Raw genomic sequence first — 16,704 nt, 5'->3', positions numbered from 1 at the left:
CCTCCGTCAGGCATGTTTTATCCACGTCAGCTGGTCCAGAGCTCCACACAGGAATGCCATATTGCTGGAGAGCGCTATGACCTGTGTGCCGCCCATAAAAGCTCTGTTGAACAGACCGGCCGTCATCCGATCTCCCAGGGCTGGGAGACTAGAAAGTATGAATACTATTTTTGGGATTTACTCATGATAACGTCATGATAATATCAACAAATTGTTGCATTCCTTCACAAAATTACTCAAAATGTGTTTATTCACAGATATGTGCAAGAACACACAAAGAAAACAAGTTTGACGTGCTAACAGAGTATAAGGGTGCTTATAACACTTGCAACAATGCTTACAGGAATGTGGGATTTTGCATAGCATCGCCATAGAAAGCCTATGAACATATACCATCAACCACCAATATACAATATTGTTGTGGGTGAAAACGTGCCAAGGCAAATGAGCACAACAGAGACTTAATAGCTTTCGAAAGGAAGTGACATAAAACGGGTGCAGTGGTGAGACAATGCAAAATGTGTAGGAAATTTGTAGATGACCGGCTACAAGAATCTACGTGTTTGCAGTCCTTAAAAGGGCTCTTGTTTTTATGTGCCATCAGATAGAATTATTGAAAACTAAGCATACCAGCATACCACAAAGAAGTAAGCGTATCACATGCCCTTGCTGCAGAGAAAATAAATAAAATTGACACTCTTGAGAGAGAACACTGATATTCATGGAGATCAAAACCTTACACTTTCAGTATGTGACCAGCATCTAGTTTTGCCTCAAGTCAGTATTTCATTCTTCACAGTGTTATCCTGCATATGACCATGGACTACTGTGCAGAAAGGATTGTTCTAGAACAATTTATTCTGTGTAAAAATAATCAGTTGCGTGTATCCTTCTATCCTCCACCTCTAGATGTATGATAGACAAATAAGGGACACTGGATCCCCTATGCTGCATTATATGACTGCGGCCTTATAGAGAACATTTTGAGATACATATGCTCTGGCCTAGTTTGTGCCCTCAGTCAGAGTCACTGCTGCTGCTCGAGGAATCTGTAGACATGGCCTCCACATCATCTTCATTCTCCTTGTTGTGACCCGGAGGATCCAGGTTGAAGTCGTTGCCATGGTGAGGGGGCAGCATTCCAATCGCGATGTCAGTTGACTGCCATGGGTAATGTGGTGTTAGGACATCTGAGAGAGCACAGGAGACAAAAAAAAATAACATACACTGCATAGTGAAAGGCTATTTCACTATGTATATATATTCTGGGAGAACCAGATGATACAGTTCAACAGTGTCATGGGGTCAAGGCCTGCAAAACGTTTCCAGCTGGCCTAAACATTATCAAAGTAGGAAAGCAACGGTCAGCTGTGCTGCTTCTGAGACAATGCATCCATTCGCCTTAACAGCGCCACAAGAAGCACATTCTGAAACCAATTCCCGGTCAAAACTGTGATGGAGATAGCATAAGTGTAAAACAAAAACGCAGAAATAACGTTAGGTGCTGAAGTAGCTGTGGGAGAAAATTCATCACGAATAGCAGTGGATGCAGCAGTGGTGTTCCCGGTCCCGCTGTAAACGACTGTGATGATGCCAGGCCATCATAACTGTTGCTTGAGAGATGTTGATGAATGTCACTAGTGAATCAGATAAACATCAGGATAAGTTGTGCAATTAACTATGGCAGGTGCTCGGTGACGTCATGATATACACATGAGATGAGTGATGAATTTACTCCCATCCTAATCTTTGGGCCATAATGAAGTTCTCTTTCACAGTATAACTTCATCCATAACAGTTTCATTTTTTTTAGCCTTGCAAACCTAATCCCTGATTCCAACTGAATATTATATTTTACTTACATTTATTCATACTAATCAATCACATATAATATACATTTAATCTCATAGTTAGCAGTGTTTATCGTTTTACCATAGAAATAATTTTTCCTATTTGTATTTTATTAATTTGTAATAAAGAGGGGGAAATTGTGATGGGAAAAGTATTGTTACTGTTCAGAGTAATGGAAAGTTACTGACACTGTTCACACTAATAGAAAGTTACTGGCAAAGGCTGCCTCAGTGCAGACTGAGCGTCTCAAAAATGCTCAAGGTTGTTGCTACATTCTTATATGTATCTCCAATGTCATTCTGCATCCCACTCGTCCAGTGATTAAAGTGTACGCACACAGAGAATTCCTCAATGAGTTTCTACTTCATACTATGAACTTGTGTACTCACTCTTTTTGCATAGATTCTTCAATAAAAAAATCATAAAAGATATTTGTCTCTATATTGAAGTCAAGAAATTCCAAAACAGTGGCAGATCAAAAACAATGATAAAGGATGTCTCAGCAAATCTAAACACCCACTGTTTTGTATGGGAAGCGGCGCTATGATGCAGAGACTGCAGTAAAAATGCCTGCCAGTTTCAAGATACATCGTAGCATCGATAGTTTGGTACATCCCTACTAGGATTAAACAGCATGACTTACCTGGTAACCTTCCCGCAGCCAGCGCATCTCCAGGCAAATGTCCGTTCACACCATTAGACGGGAGGTTGGCAATGTGACCCAGCAGGCCGCAACGCATTTCAAGATCAGTGGGGTATGGCCTTCGGGGATCACCTAAGACAAACGTGTAAGACTTAAGGTGCAATCAAATTTGTGCACATGCAAGACACTCTTTACTACCAGGGATCCAGTTGAGCGGTGCACACACAGCATTGCTAGCACTGATTCTGTGTGCATACTTGATGATTTCTTCCGATGAAATGCTTCCTGCAGAGGACAAGGAGTTTGAGATTTAGCGCAAGTCAGTGGTCAGGCAGGAGGGATTGTGACCGACCTTTCCGAGCTTTTTCAATGGATTTCAGCTTCTCTTTAGCCTGGTAGACAGCCGTGGCCTAGGGAAGAGACAGATATTTATTTGCATTTACAGGTGATTATCGTCCACCACAACATTTTCTATATTCAGCGTTTCCTATACAATTCTTTAGAGGACACTGAGGGCCCTCCCAACGCTACGGACCACAACCCCCTGGAGGACCTGGAGGAAGAATGTGCGGGTCTACAAAAAGCACAATGGTGTGGAAAGCACTATGGCGATGGATAGAAATATGAACTTGCATGTGAATGTCATTGTCTGTTTTTCTTTTCTTTGATTTTCATGCTGGGATTGTGCAGGTGGTTCCAAAAAGAACGTTAGTAACAAGCAGTCAAGGGAGGGAGTCGCAACATGAACAGCCTGTGGACAGGAAAGCGCTTCCCCTAGGTTTTTGTGTTTGGAGGGGAGGAAGGCAATAGGTCGTCGTAGGCTAAAGTGACTGAGGTAATAGTTTCTAAACATTATTAACATTAAGAAATTTGCAGAATTTACACTGAGGAATGGAACTCGTCTAATTGTCTATGAACTGTATGGATTGATTAAATATATTTTTAACTGGTAATTCAAAATATATGACTAGAATCTATCTTCACATACAAGTAGACTGACACATTTTATCCATGGTATTTATTCTTTCTCACACTGACTGATGGACCTCATGAACCCATATATAGTGAGACTTACATTTTGATTGCTTGAGGCCACCATAGCACTACCTGCCTGTGTTGCTTCGGTTAAAATGACCAACAAATAGATTGGTTTCACAGACTACACTACTTTTTTTCCCCAATATTTTTATTCATTTATATCAGCCACAATAATAATCGTATAAATGCACATACACAATCAAGACCTTGGCTGTGTGAAAAAAAAAAACCAAAACTATCATTTACATCAACTATTTAAAAAAAAAACCCAGACTGGATAAAAAGTAGAAAAACAAAAGCAAATACGGAATTAAAATAAAATAAAAAACAAAGATAACAATATTATTCACTTATATTAATATTGTTCACTTAAAGTCCAATGTCTGTCGTGTGTGTGTGTGTGTGTGTGTACACACATATATATATATATATATATATATATATATATATATACACACAAGAAATGAACCCCAGACCCTTTTGAAAACACTTTCCTTTCCTTTGATCAAAAAATACATCTTTTCACACGGGGGCTCAGTTCAGTTAACCAGTTTTGAATACTTGCAGGATTTACACATTTCCACTTCAGTGCTATCATGCGCTTTGCTTCCAAAAAACAAAGATCCATACATACCTGTTGGCATTATATAGTTATTTCTGCAGGATAAATACACAAATCAAATTTGATGCTAAACTATTTTTATTGCTGGCCAATTGTGCAGATATCAAAAAATAGTCAAAACGTGAATATGATTTATATGAACTTCAGCAACATGAATATATTTTACCTAAATCTTTCATAAAGTTTAGTATTACTGCTCTACTTCTTGAATGTGATTTATCCTTACCAGATAATCGGTCTAACACTGGGTTCAGTGCGCAGTTAAAATCACCTGCAATAATGAAGTTTCCTGGTTATGTAGAAAGAGTATAAAATAAGTCCTTAAAGAAATTTGGATCATCATTACTGGGAGAATATATATTAACCAAATTTAAACGTTCTGTTTGTCTTTGATTTGTGTTTCATTGTATTTATAACATAAGGCACATATTTATGAATTAAAATCATAACCCCCTGTGCACAAGTAGAAAAAGATGATGAATATACAGAGCCTCTCCACCTCATTCTTATCCTGATCTCACTCTCAAGTTTTTGCAACCCTCTTCAGTTCTATGATGAAAATTTAACCACCACCCCTTAATCACTAATGTTAAAGCTCTTCAATGTAAAGACGGACATACACTCCCTGGCCAAATTGTGAAAGACTAGTTCAGGGAGCATGAGACATCATTTTCACACATGGATTGGCCACCACAGAGTCCAGACCTTCACCCCATTGGGAATCTTTGGGATGTGCTGGAGAAGGCTTCGCAGCAGTCAGACTCTACCATCATCAATGCAAGATCTCGCTGAAAAATTAATGCAACACTGGATGGAAATAAATCGTGTGACATTGCAGAAGCTTATCGAAACAATGCCACAGCGAATGTGTGCTGTAATCAAAGCCACGTGGTCCAACGAAATATTAGAGTGTATGACCCTTTTTTTGGTGGCAACTTTTTCTTAGCCAAGCAGTATATGTTTTTAAAGGAAAGTTCAAACAAATTGAACATAGATTCTTCAAACTGCAATTCTATTCTATTCCCACCCCTTATTAAAAAAAAACTCCCCGAACTGCAAACATCAAGTGTTTGACAACAAGCATGACAATATATGTGTCAACTTAACGTACGAATCGCCACTCTATTAGTTATAACCCATTTTTATCAGGACCAACGTATGTTTAAACATAAAGTCAAATGCGATGGACCCGGGTTGTCGTCAGCTCCTCTGTCTGCTGGCTCGTCCATGCAGAAGCCTTGTCCTCGATGGACGTCCTCTTGGCTGGTGTATGTGTGAACTCCAGAGTCCCAGTCAATCCGCAAGTTGGTATGGAGATTGAAAAGGAACCCCGTTCTCCTTCAAAATTCTCTTGAACTCGTATTCTCAAAGTTTCTTCACAATCGCTGTGGCATAATCATGGCCAAAATGCAGGGTTTTGTTCCCTCGCTGTGTCTTTCCCAGTTTCCAAGCTTCTTCCAAAGTCCTTGTGAACTCCAGAACGCACACAATGATAGCTCCGGGTTGCTTCTCCGATGGAGGTTTGGGACCTGGAGCCCAGTGAGCCAGTTGGATTTTCAGCTCCATTTCTCCCGGTAGTGACAGTGTAGTTTTCAGGACCACCTCAATAAACTGGGCCATCGAACTCGCCTCCTCTCTATCTCCGAGGCCGAAAATGCGTATGTTGTTCCTTCTAGAGCGGGACTCTATAAGTCAATCAGCTTCTTTTCCATGTAGTTCTGGTAATCCCGACAGTTAGTGATAACTTCAGTCGCCTCCGTGCACCACTGCTCCAACCGCTCGACTTGAGTCTCCGCCTCATTAACTCGACCGGCGAGATTATGAATTTCCGCTGTCAAACTGTCCAATTTACAGTTTATTTCTTGTCCCACGCCGTAAACCTTCATTGTCAGACTTGAGATCACCTTTTAGTTCTTTTAATGCCCCAACGATATCCTCCAGCACCGACTGCCCGCTGGCTTCTCCCGAACATTTAGCTTGATAAGACAAAACATTAGCTTTTCCAGTTCTGTCGCTTTTATCTTGAGAATTCGGAATCTTTATTTTTCATCTTTTGTTCGATTAGATTCCTTATCCCCTTACTCACGCTTTGATGCTGAAATACTTGTCTGTTACTAGTTGGTTGGAGGGAAAGTGTTAAATTGAGAGGGAAAGTGTTAATTGAGCCGTCTGTCATTTAACCCCTAAGTAAAACTGGCAGTCTGTCAGACACAAATGGGTTCTATGAGAGACATGAAACATTGAATGTCTCATCTCTACACTAAGTTAACTATTATATTTAAACATAAACACATAATGATGTTGGAAACAAACTCCACTGATAAGTTTAATCAGAGACTGTAGTGTGTCCAACACATTGAATAGGATGAAAATGTATTTATCGTGATAATTAACATTATAGCCAAAATTACATTCATTGTGATATTTTTTGTCCATACCGCCCAACCGAAATGCCCACAAAAGTATATTATATTTTTTCATTTTAAAATGCAACTTCATGGTTTTAACACTTAAATAATGGTTTTGTCCAATTTATTAAAAAAAAAAGTCCATTAAAAGCAAAGCCTCAAATCAATGCATATTATCATTTTCAATCATACTTTTCTTATAGTTGCTTAGCCCAAGTATTGGCAAATGCTTTGGCTGAGGCAATTCTAGCTCATTTCGAGACAAATTGACACTGACCAGGATGTGCTCAGCTTCTTTCAGCTGCTTCTGGAGTTGCTGGATGTCACTGTCTCTCTTCTCTACCTCCTTCTCCAGCTGCTGCATCTCACAGTACACTTTCCCTTGCTGCTGGGCTGTTTCCATCAGCTCCTGGAATTCATGGTCCCTCTTCACCAGCAGCTCCAGGATCTAACATTGAACACACAGTCATCAACCCACATTAAGACCATGCTTTGCGGATGGAACAGCCGCAAACCTGTAGAGATGGGTTTTAGAGAAAAATGATTTATTGAACTGAATCGATTTTCTGTGCATGGCTCGAACAATTCATTCAATTAAAAATCCCAGAAATTATTATTTAATGTCTTTTCTACTGTGTGTTGCATGGTGTGTAGTTTAATAAGGCATTAGATAAGAAGTCTGGCTCTAATGACAGGAGGAAAAAGTAGATATGTTTGTGAAAGTTTAGAAAACCATCACAGCTTATACAACTGTAATCTTAACTTGCTTAAATATATAAAAGAAGATGAACAAAACTGTAGACACAACAGCGTGTAGTAAGGAAAAAAATCAATGTAAGAATTTTTTTTTATTCATCAGGGTCAAGTAAAACAACTGCCCTGGAGACCCCTGCACATGAAGTGAGACTGAAAGTGTTATTGTGGCAAGAACTACTGAGTTCACCTCTGACAGCGTTTGTTTTTTGACTCAGATGGCTGTTTTCATAAAAAGTGATTTTTGAGATGCTCCGATCGATCGGTCACCGATCCAAGAAATAATCAGTAATTTCACAGAGCTAGATGAGCAGCCTTTCTGAGGTGTCGTTTATGAGGTGAGGGAAACGACTGGATGTCACCTGAATCTGAAACTTTTAAAAACGTCCAGAGTGGAAACTTCCATCAATGCAGTGCTCTGTCTCAGACTCCTGCCACAAGCGGCCAGGATGTAAATTGCGTATTTCACAGAGATGGCAAAGTCTCACAAGATTCATCAAACAGTGACGTCTCACATCAAATTTTATGGTTTTCAGTTGTCCTTTTGACAGAATAGTTGCTGTATTCTGCAAGGTTTTTCTTTTCAATTCTTTGCCTTCTTGAAGAGTTATATTAAAATGTGTCTGAATTAAAATGATTTAATGGTTCATGTTTCCATATCATGTACACAGAAGGTCTCATTATTTTGATTACAGAGTTATTGTCAATCCATGTGATCGGTATCAGCGATCGGTGGTGATCGGCACTCTGGCTCATCGGTATCGATGAGCGTTTTTCACGTTTAGCAGTTCAGGGCCACCCAGACGCCCCTCTAGCTAATAGCCTGATCAGACATAGTATCAGTCATATGTATCTTCCTGTGTTTCAGTGTGTGCACATGGTGGGGACATTGGTGTGTCTTTGAAGACATCAAATTATGAACGTTTTGCGGGTTAATTCAAACATAATACATAAACATGTAGCATTTTCACGTCATCATCAGTGGTAGCTAAGAACCAATTTGGTACTTGCACCAGCACAGTTGCCTTGTAGGCAGTGTCACTGAGTAACATTTCACACATCATTCATTTTCACTGGTGCTATTGCTGTGTAAACATGCAGTAGTTTCTGTGTCACGTGTGTGTGATCTAATCTTTTGAGGACCCATTCTGAGAAAAACACCTGATTGTTGAGGACTTTTGGCTAATTTACAACTAGGGATGCTGCGATCAGGATTTTTGCTGCCAATCGCCGACACCGATCAGTGCTGATCACCACCGATCACTGATATCAATCACATAGGTTGACAATAAATTTGTATTCAAAATGAAACCTTCAGTGTACATGATAAGAAAAATGTAACCATTAAATCATTTAAATTCAGATACATTTTCACAGGTCTTTTCACTTCAAGGAGGCAAAAAATAGAAAAACCTTGCAGGATGCAAATATTATTCTGTCAAAAGGACAACTGAAAATTCAATTTCGAGTTTGGTGAATCCCTTGAGACTCTGCTATCTTTCTCCTAGATGCCGGTATAAATGTCACCACCTTTCAGATGACAGCCATCGTCCGTTACCATGGCTCTAGTTTGACCAATATGTTCGCGGATTCTGCATTTTATTTCTGTTAAATATCAGTATTAGGGCAGTCTGTGTTTCGGGTATTTCATTACAGTCAGTTCAGCTGATTAAGCCATTTACTTTACTGTGTCTGATTATATAAAAATGTCCATTGTATTGTATAACTGTAATATTTATACAAAAACTTACATGTAAATTTATTTTCTTTATGTTATAGTTCAATTAAACAGAACTACTGTTTTCCTCGATATGCTGGCAGTGTTTCAAACACTGTCCAATGGAAGGTAAGAGACCATTAATAAACAAATCTGTATTTATGTATGTGAGGTCATTGTTATTGAAGTCTTTTTGAAGCTTCTTAAACTGTCATTTTAGTATTTTGATGTAGTACTGTATGTCACTCTAGCTGGGTGCCATCAAGTATTTACAGATATAAAATGAGTCCTTGACCTGTCTGCATCTACTGACTGTGTTGTGTAAAACAAAAACACACACTGATCAGACGCATCTGCAAATGAAACATCTGAAAGAGGCCATCACTTTTACTGAATGAAGAAGGTATGAATGATGCATTATTTAAAAAAAAAATTACATATGTTTTAATGTACAAAATATATATTGTACAAAAATATATGTTGTCAATTTTACCCGTTCTGATAGAAAAAAAATATCCTTGCTGAAAATCAACCTTAAACGGTTCAGAAGCCCTTGTGTGGCTTCAAAACCTTTTCAATGAGCATGGGCATAATAATGAAGCATTTCCAAGACCAACGTGGTAAGTTTTGAGTCTTAAAAATAATTTAATTCAAAATGAAAATTTTACTAAGCAGTATCCCCTGTTGCTATTGTAATTTTTACTTTTCTTTATATTCTACAGGTATATGGTCAGAGAAAATACAAGGTAACTATTTCTTCTACAGTTATTATTGGTGCACTGAGTTGAATATCATGTTTGCACATTATGATTAACTAATATGTGCTTTTAGCCTCATGCTCTCAGTGACAACACAGACAATACATTGCAAAACGGCATGTAGGAGATCACACAGACACAAGCATTCAAACACAACACATATCACATTCAGCAACTTATTTAACAGTAATAAGTTGCAGACTAATGCCCCTGAACTAGTGATCAGGATTCACCGGTCGCGCTGATATCTGCCGATCGTGATAGGTTGATTATGATAGATCGATTGGAGCATCCCGAGTTAGAACTATTTGGCTGACAAGGTTAAGCTTAAGTTTGACAGTTAAAACTTCCAAATAACTGGATCATTATAGTTGGGTTTCAGTTTGGTTTACAGTGCTCGTTAAGGTTAGCTATTTGTTTTGGATGGTTAGGTTTAGGGTGAGAAGCAAAGTAAACTACTGTGGCAAAGAAAACATCATCATATCCTAACAAGGACAGAAACGCGAACTTGCACGAGGGAGTGTGTCCACGTGGGAGTTGGAAAAAAACACAAAAGAGTGGTCGTGTGTACTGAACAGTGTATCACCTGTGAGTCGTCTCCCGGCGGAGGCAGTTTTTGGCTCTTCGACAGCGCCAACATTTCGATGAGCTCCCTGAGGGAAATCGACGAGCAGGGATGGTTAAAAAAAGGGGGGGGCAGCACGACCAACTACAAGAAATGCAAAACGCAACAAGACCAGCAATTTACCTGGACAAAACCTCGAAATCATCCAAAACGGATAAGAGCTTTTCTTTTGTCGACTTTTCCGCCATTGCTGCTTGCCGGTCATCTGCGCAATGGCGGATGTGACGTCACGTACACAACGGATGCGTTCGGATGTCACTGCCCTATTTGCTTCTGTCACTGCCTGATGTGGTTGTCCACATGCGCACATGGGTGTAGCTGCTTGACACATAAATTAGAATAAAATTAGCAACGTCAGTACGCCACGCCTCACTACACACTCGTTTTACAGCAAGAGAAGCAGAATTTGAATTACTAAAGTACTACGCCGACGTATTAACTGTATTTTAACCTTATTTTATATATATATCACTACATTTGACTTGTATTCAACAATTCGGATATTTTAACAAGATTTCAGATGAAGTAATTGGATCTTTCTGTGCAATTTGCATGCAATTTTCTATCTTGCCTACGAGGTCTCAGTTAATATTAGTATATACTCAGGAAATGACGTCTTGAAATACCAATGTGCGCATGCGGACAGGAAATGACGTCATAAGCCTGAGCCCTGGAAACAAAACGGGATGAAGAAGCAAATAGGGCAGTGACAGTCACTGCCCTATTTGCTTCTTCATCCCGTTTTGTCCCAGGTTTGTCCCGTGCAAAAGGGTGGAAAGCGGACAGAATGACAGTATGACATGTAATTAAGGAGTAGAACGTATACATAAATGAGTAGAATATCAAACTTGTCATCACGACATCTTGTCACCCAGTTCCGGCGTTCAAGAGTCTGACAGCTTGGACATAGTAGCTGTTCTTAAGTCTCTTGGTCCGTGCGGGCAGATTCCTCTATTGTTTGCCAGACGGCAGCAGGGTGAAGAGTCCGTGCGCTGGGTGTGAGGTGTCCTTGATGATCGTTTGTGCTCTGCCCAGATCTCTGCTGTTATAGATGTCCTGGATGCTGGGGAAACTGCTGCCTACAATCTCCTCCGCCGCTCGTACTACCCTCTGCAGTGCTTTGCAGCTCTAGGCAGTGCAGTTCCCGTACCACACTGTGATGCAGCTCATCAGGAGGCTCTCGATGGTGCACCTGCAGAAGTTGGCGAGGGTGTCGGTGCTCATACCGAACCTCCTCAGCTTCCTCAGGAAGTAGAGCCTCTGTCTGGCTTTCTTCACCACAGTATCGGCGCGTAGATTCCAGGACAGGTCCTCTGTGATGTGTACGCTGAGGAACCTGAAGCTGCTGACGAGCTCCACCTCGGCACTGTTGATCTGGATGGGGGAATGCCGGTCTGCCCGCTGTCACCTGAAGTCCACAATCACCTCCTCTATCACTGTTTGGTACAACAGCGCCACCTCCAGGGACAAGAGCAGACTGCAGTGCATCGTACGTTCTGCTGAGAAGGTGATCGGTTGCAGCCTGCCACCTCTTCAGGACCTGTATGCCTCTAGGACCCAGAGACGTGCAGGTCGGATCAGAGCTGACCCTTCTCACCCTGGACATGGACTGTTTGTTCCTCTTCCCACTGGCAGGAGGCTACGGTCGATCCAGACCAGAACCTCCCGTCACAGGAACAGCTTCTTCCCCTCGGCCGTAAGACTGTTGAATTCGTGAACAGCCTTGTTGTTATTTTATTTTATTTTATTTTATTTACTTTTTGACTGCACGTTATTCCAAAACACTTTCCTAGTTAGTGGGCTCCCCACTGACCATGGCTATAAATTTGATTCTGATTCTGATTCTGATTCTGGTATTGTCCCAGATTCAAAAGGCAGGACTGAAGCTGAATCCTCGCAAGTGTCATTTTGCAAAAACCATGTGGTGTTTCTAGGACATGTAGTATCGAATCAGGGGCTCCAGTCTGATCCCCGTAATGTTGAAAAGGTCAGTTCATGCTCACACCCCAAAATCCAACAGAAGTCAGGGCTTTTGTCGGATTATGTTCATATTATAGACGTTTTTGAAAGACTTTGCTTTGCATGCAGCACCACTCCATAAACTAACTTGCAAAGGCACACCCTTCCATTGGACTCCCGAATGTGATGCTGCTTTTCAATATCTCAGAAAAGTGTTGATGTCTTCACCTGTTGTATTGATGTCTGACTTTACACTCCCTTTCAAGGTGTGCACTGATGCGTCTTTGATGGCTGTGGGCGCAGTACTAGCTCAGTATCATGATAGGTTAGAAGGAGTGGTTGCTTATGCTAGATAAGCACTGACCTCCACTGAGAAACGCTGGTCTACATTTGACAGGGAGTTGTGGGCGATTGTGTGGGCTGTGCGTCAGTTTAGACAATACTTGGGTACTTGGGTTGGTACTTGAGTTCACCATCTTCACTGACCACAGACCGCTGTTGAACCTTTGTACTATGGCCTTTGATAAAGACCCATCTGGAAAGAGGGCTAGGTGGATTTTGTAGCTGGATCCATTTAACTGGCTCATCAAATACAAGAAATGAGAGTTGAACATTAACGCAGATACCCTGTCGAGACCCCCTCAAGTCAGGTCGTGTGTGGTTGAGGGTGGTTTCTCACCACAAGTCTCATCAGGTGTGAACTATGTCGGGACTCAACCGGATGAGCAATCTTCTCCTGTTGATGCGGCATTATTGGACTCCTCAGTTGATGCTTTGCTAAATGCAGAACTGAATACTAATGAACTACAGGTAACAGACATTCCAAGTGGAAGTTCTTTACAACAAGAACTTTCTATTGACCGAGATATTCTGATTCAGCTCCAACAGTCAGATCCAGATATCCGAGTCATTGTGAAATGGATTTCTGAGAATATGTCGCACCTACGAGGTTTCAGATGAGGGGCAGTTCACGAAGGTTGCGCTAGTTGTGGGCGGAGTTTTCACGTTTGTCACTCCAGGATGGTCTGTTCTGTCGGTCTTTCATCTTCACTCACTGGAGAGGCTCTCAGCCAAGTAGTGATTCCCTCCTCAATGGTGGAGGAGGTATTAAAGCAACTCCATGGTGGTCCGTTAGCAGCACATTTTGGGGCTGACAGAGTTGGGAGAAAGCGAGAGTGTCCTGCTACTGGCCTTACATGTTTAGGGATATCCGTCAGTGGTTAGAACAAATTCCCTGTTAGACACACAAAAATCCTGCACCGAAGCATCGTGCGCCCATGGGGGGTGTACAAACAGGACGGCCTTTTCAGAGAGTGGCAATGGACATTCTTGAATTACCTGTAACTTCTAAGGGTAATAGATATGTGCTGGTGGTGGAAGATTATTTCACTAAATATAATACTGTATTATGACTCAACGGTTAGACATCATTCATATGCTGTTGGGGATTTGGTGTGGTTGAACAATCCGACAGAGGGTCTTTTGAAACTTGCTGCGCATTGGAAAGGTCCATGTCGTATCATGTCTGTTTGTGAAACGCAGGGAGAAACAGGATTGACCTATCAAATCGGACATGCATTCGAGCTGGACGGTCGAACTGTAAGAAGATTTATTTGTTATTTTGAAGGTGTAACGGAAATGTGGGGCTGTTGTCAATAAAGCGAGTGGCAGCGTTCTATGCCGGTGTTCAACGAAACTAAAATAATTTCTAACTCCTCCAGTACATTTGGTCTGCGCTGTGCATTGCTTCCGATACATTACAGAGTGTATGGGAAACATTTCTCCTAGAATTTGTTTCATACTAATTTAAAAGGAGCAGGAGTGAGTTCATCTGCCCCTGAACAAGTTTTATGTCGACCGTGGTGCGGCGCTTGAGTCCGTTTATGTTGTTGGATTTTAAAAAAACTTAGAATATCATTTTAAACATACATTTTTAAAATCTAGACCCTAGAAGTAAAAAAAATATTTTAATACGTTAAAAAAAAACTTCATCGCCTGTGCGCGATATAACCATGGACGCATGCGCTTACCAGTAAACGTCAGGAGGTAAAACATGCGCAATTTCTGGTTCCAGTCCCGGAATTTCCGGCCAACCGCATCAGGCACGGACTAGCTGAAGGTACCAAATGTGTCCTACCTGCCGCGGAGTGATGACATCACACCCGGCATATACGATATCTTTTTTTATTGTTTTAATGAGCCAGAGGAAATTGAAATAAAGCTTTAAAAAGCGTTCGCAAAGTTTGCGTGCGTTCTTCTCCGCAGTCTGCGGAACAACGAGCCGTGATTGGCTAACATGTAAGGAGCTTTGTTTTTCTTAACTATCATGCAAGAAATCACAATAGACTTCACAGTAGGCACTTATACACATCCAGTTACATTTTTATTCATTTACCAGGGAAAATATGCATCTATGAAGGAGTTTTCACCCCCCCCCCAAATTGGTCCTACCACTTCGGCGTTGAAAGACGCATAGTGATTGGCTGACATGTACGGGTTATTGTTTTTATTTTATTTCTCACAAAAATCAAAATAGACCCCATAGTAGTTACAGTTCTCAACCACAATCCATTCAGGATGGCTGTTCAAGAAGCGATTTGTTTGAAATCTGAATCGATTATTCCCATTACAATTAATGAAATAATGCGTTCCAAGCTTTCTAATAGGCTTTTGTAGGAGTGAATGTAGTGTGTCTGCTGCAGGTGCGCTGTTCGTCTATGTGTGTGGCCGCTGCATGTGGGAGGGGTTGCCGAGTGAGTGACGTCTCTCGAGAAGTGAAGAGGTGCTGGTGCGTGTCCAGCTCTGAATGTGCGATTCGGTGCAGTTTGGCTGTGACAATGTGAAGTAATTAGCCAAGTAATGTTGGAAATACACCTCCCGTTTACCTCCACGCGTTCGTTTACTCGTGAGAATGATTACCAAAAATCCAACAAGTTATATCCAAGATTTATTCCCTGAGGGGTCTAATACAAAAGCAGAATTCTGGGTCAGCAGCTACACCTGACAGCCTTAGCAGTAGTCTGATAGAGCGACAAAAAACTATCTGAGGTCTTGACCCTTTATACACAAAAGTTTCTCTACGTGGGCGCCGTCCTCGTCCGATTGGTCCTCCGATGTTGACGCCAGTCCTGGTCGCTGGCTCCCTCGTAACCAGGCAACGACCACAAGGTATGCACCCCCATTCCAGACCCAGGTGACTCTTATCAGGACCAACTCCTTCCAGCTCTGGAGAAGATGGTACTTCCCAGCCTCCTCCGTCTGACCTTGGACCCTTTAATGAGTTCCAATGTTTGTTCCTCCAGTGTGGTTCACTCCTGTCTTTGAACTCCACCTGCAACTTCAAATTCTCACACACACTCAGCCACACTCCCTCATCCAGCATTCATGCATCTGTAAATAACTTCTTTATTAGCAGCACAACAATATTAATACTGTGGAATAAATGCACAATTCCCATTAGTAACACTCTGTCCGAGACTCGCCCAATCCCTGTCCGAGCTCCAGCCGACAACAGGACATAAAACGCTCCAGCCTCGGAGGTGTCGAGGAGCACCTCCCCTGTGACGCTCTACCACGCTCCAGTGCGGAGACAGGAAAGGTGTTACACCTCAATATGAAGAAAAAACAGTCAGTACATGTAGCTAACGGGACACGTCTGCATACAGAGGCTGCGTTATACACAATAACAAAGTGCGGCGTGGGTCAGCTGATCGGTCCGCGCACGTTATGTCCGCGTTCGAGTTCTGGATTTTCGTTTGAAATCCGAAGCAAAAAAATCTCGAATTTTTTTTCCGAATTCCGATTTGTTCAAATTCCGGGACGTTCGAAAACCGAGGTACCACTGTACTTCTACACCCCCAGATACATTTTTATTCATTTGCCAGGGAAAATATGCATCTACGAAGGAGTTTTCAGCCCTGCCAAATCGGTCCTACCACTTCCGCATTAGCCGAAAGACACATCGTGATTGGCTGACACGTACGGGTTATTGTTTTTATTTTATATCTCACAAAAATGACAATAGACCACATAGTAGTCACTTATACACCCATAGATATATTTTAATTCATTTACCAGGGAAAGATGCATCAGTGAAAGAGTTTTCAGCCCGGTCCTACCACTTCCGCGTTAGCTAAAAGACGCGTCATGATTAGCTGAAACATACGGGTAATTGTTTTTACAACCAAACGACTAAAAAAACCTTCATATTACATAATTATTGCTGTGGAGTCTATTTAGATTTTTGTGCGATATAAAATAAAAACAATGCCCCGTACATGTCAGCCAATCACGATGCGTCTTTCAGCTAACACGGAAGTGGTAGGACCAA

General features: G+C 41.4%; 1 protein-coding gene across 1 annotated transcript; it reads right to left on the bottom strand.

Annotated features, from left to right (window-relative positions):
• Positions 1-241: 241 nt before the first annotated feature.
• On the bottom strand, positions 242-10,691 carry med4 (mediator complex subunit 4). The gene is made up of 7 exons (XM_053877959.1): positions 10,539-10,691; positions 10,377-10,443; positions 6,840-7,010; positions 2,847-2,904; positions 2,693-2,779; positions 2,495-2,626; positions 242-1,190 (listed from the first exon to the last, which is right to left on the bottom strand). The coding sequence occupies exons 1-7, from the start codon at positions 10,601-10,603 to the stop codon at positions 1,018-1,020; spliced, it is 753 nt and encodes a 250-aa protein (XP_053733934.1). The 5' UTR covers positions 10,604-10,691; the 3' UTR covers positions 242-1,017.
• Positions 10,692-16,704: the final 6,013 nt, after the last annotated feature.

The sequence above is a fragment of the Synchiropus splendidus genome, chromosome 10 (genome assembly GCF_027744825.2).
Source record: "Synchiropus splendidus isolate RoL2022-P1 chromosome 10, RoL_Sspl_1.0, whole genome shotgun sequence".
In the NCBI taxonomy this organism is placed as follows: Eukaryota; Metazoa; Chordata; class Actinopteri; order Syngnathiformes; family Callionymidae; genus Synchiropus; species Synchiropus splendidus.
This window is presented reverse-complemented; position numbering and strand designations above follow the sequence as displayed.

Excerpts from the sequence above, each read along its gene's own strand:
- med4 (XM_053877959.1), bottom strand. The coding sequence starts at position 10,603 with ATGGCGGAAAAGTCGACAAAAGAAAAGCTCTTATCCGTTTTGGATGAT. Across the intron at positions 2,905-6,839 it reads AAGAAGCTGAGCACATCCTG|GCCACGGCTGTCTACCAGGC; the intron begins GTCAGTGTCAAT and ends TCTCTTCCCTAG. Across the intron at positions 1,191-2,494 it reads GGCTGCGGGAAGGTTACCAG|ATGTCCTAACACCACATTAC; the intron begins GTAAGTCATGCT and ends GTGCTCTCTCAG.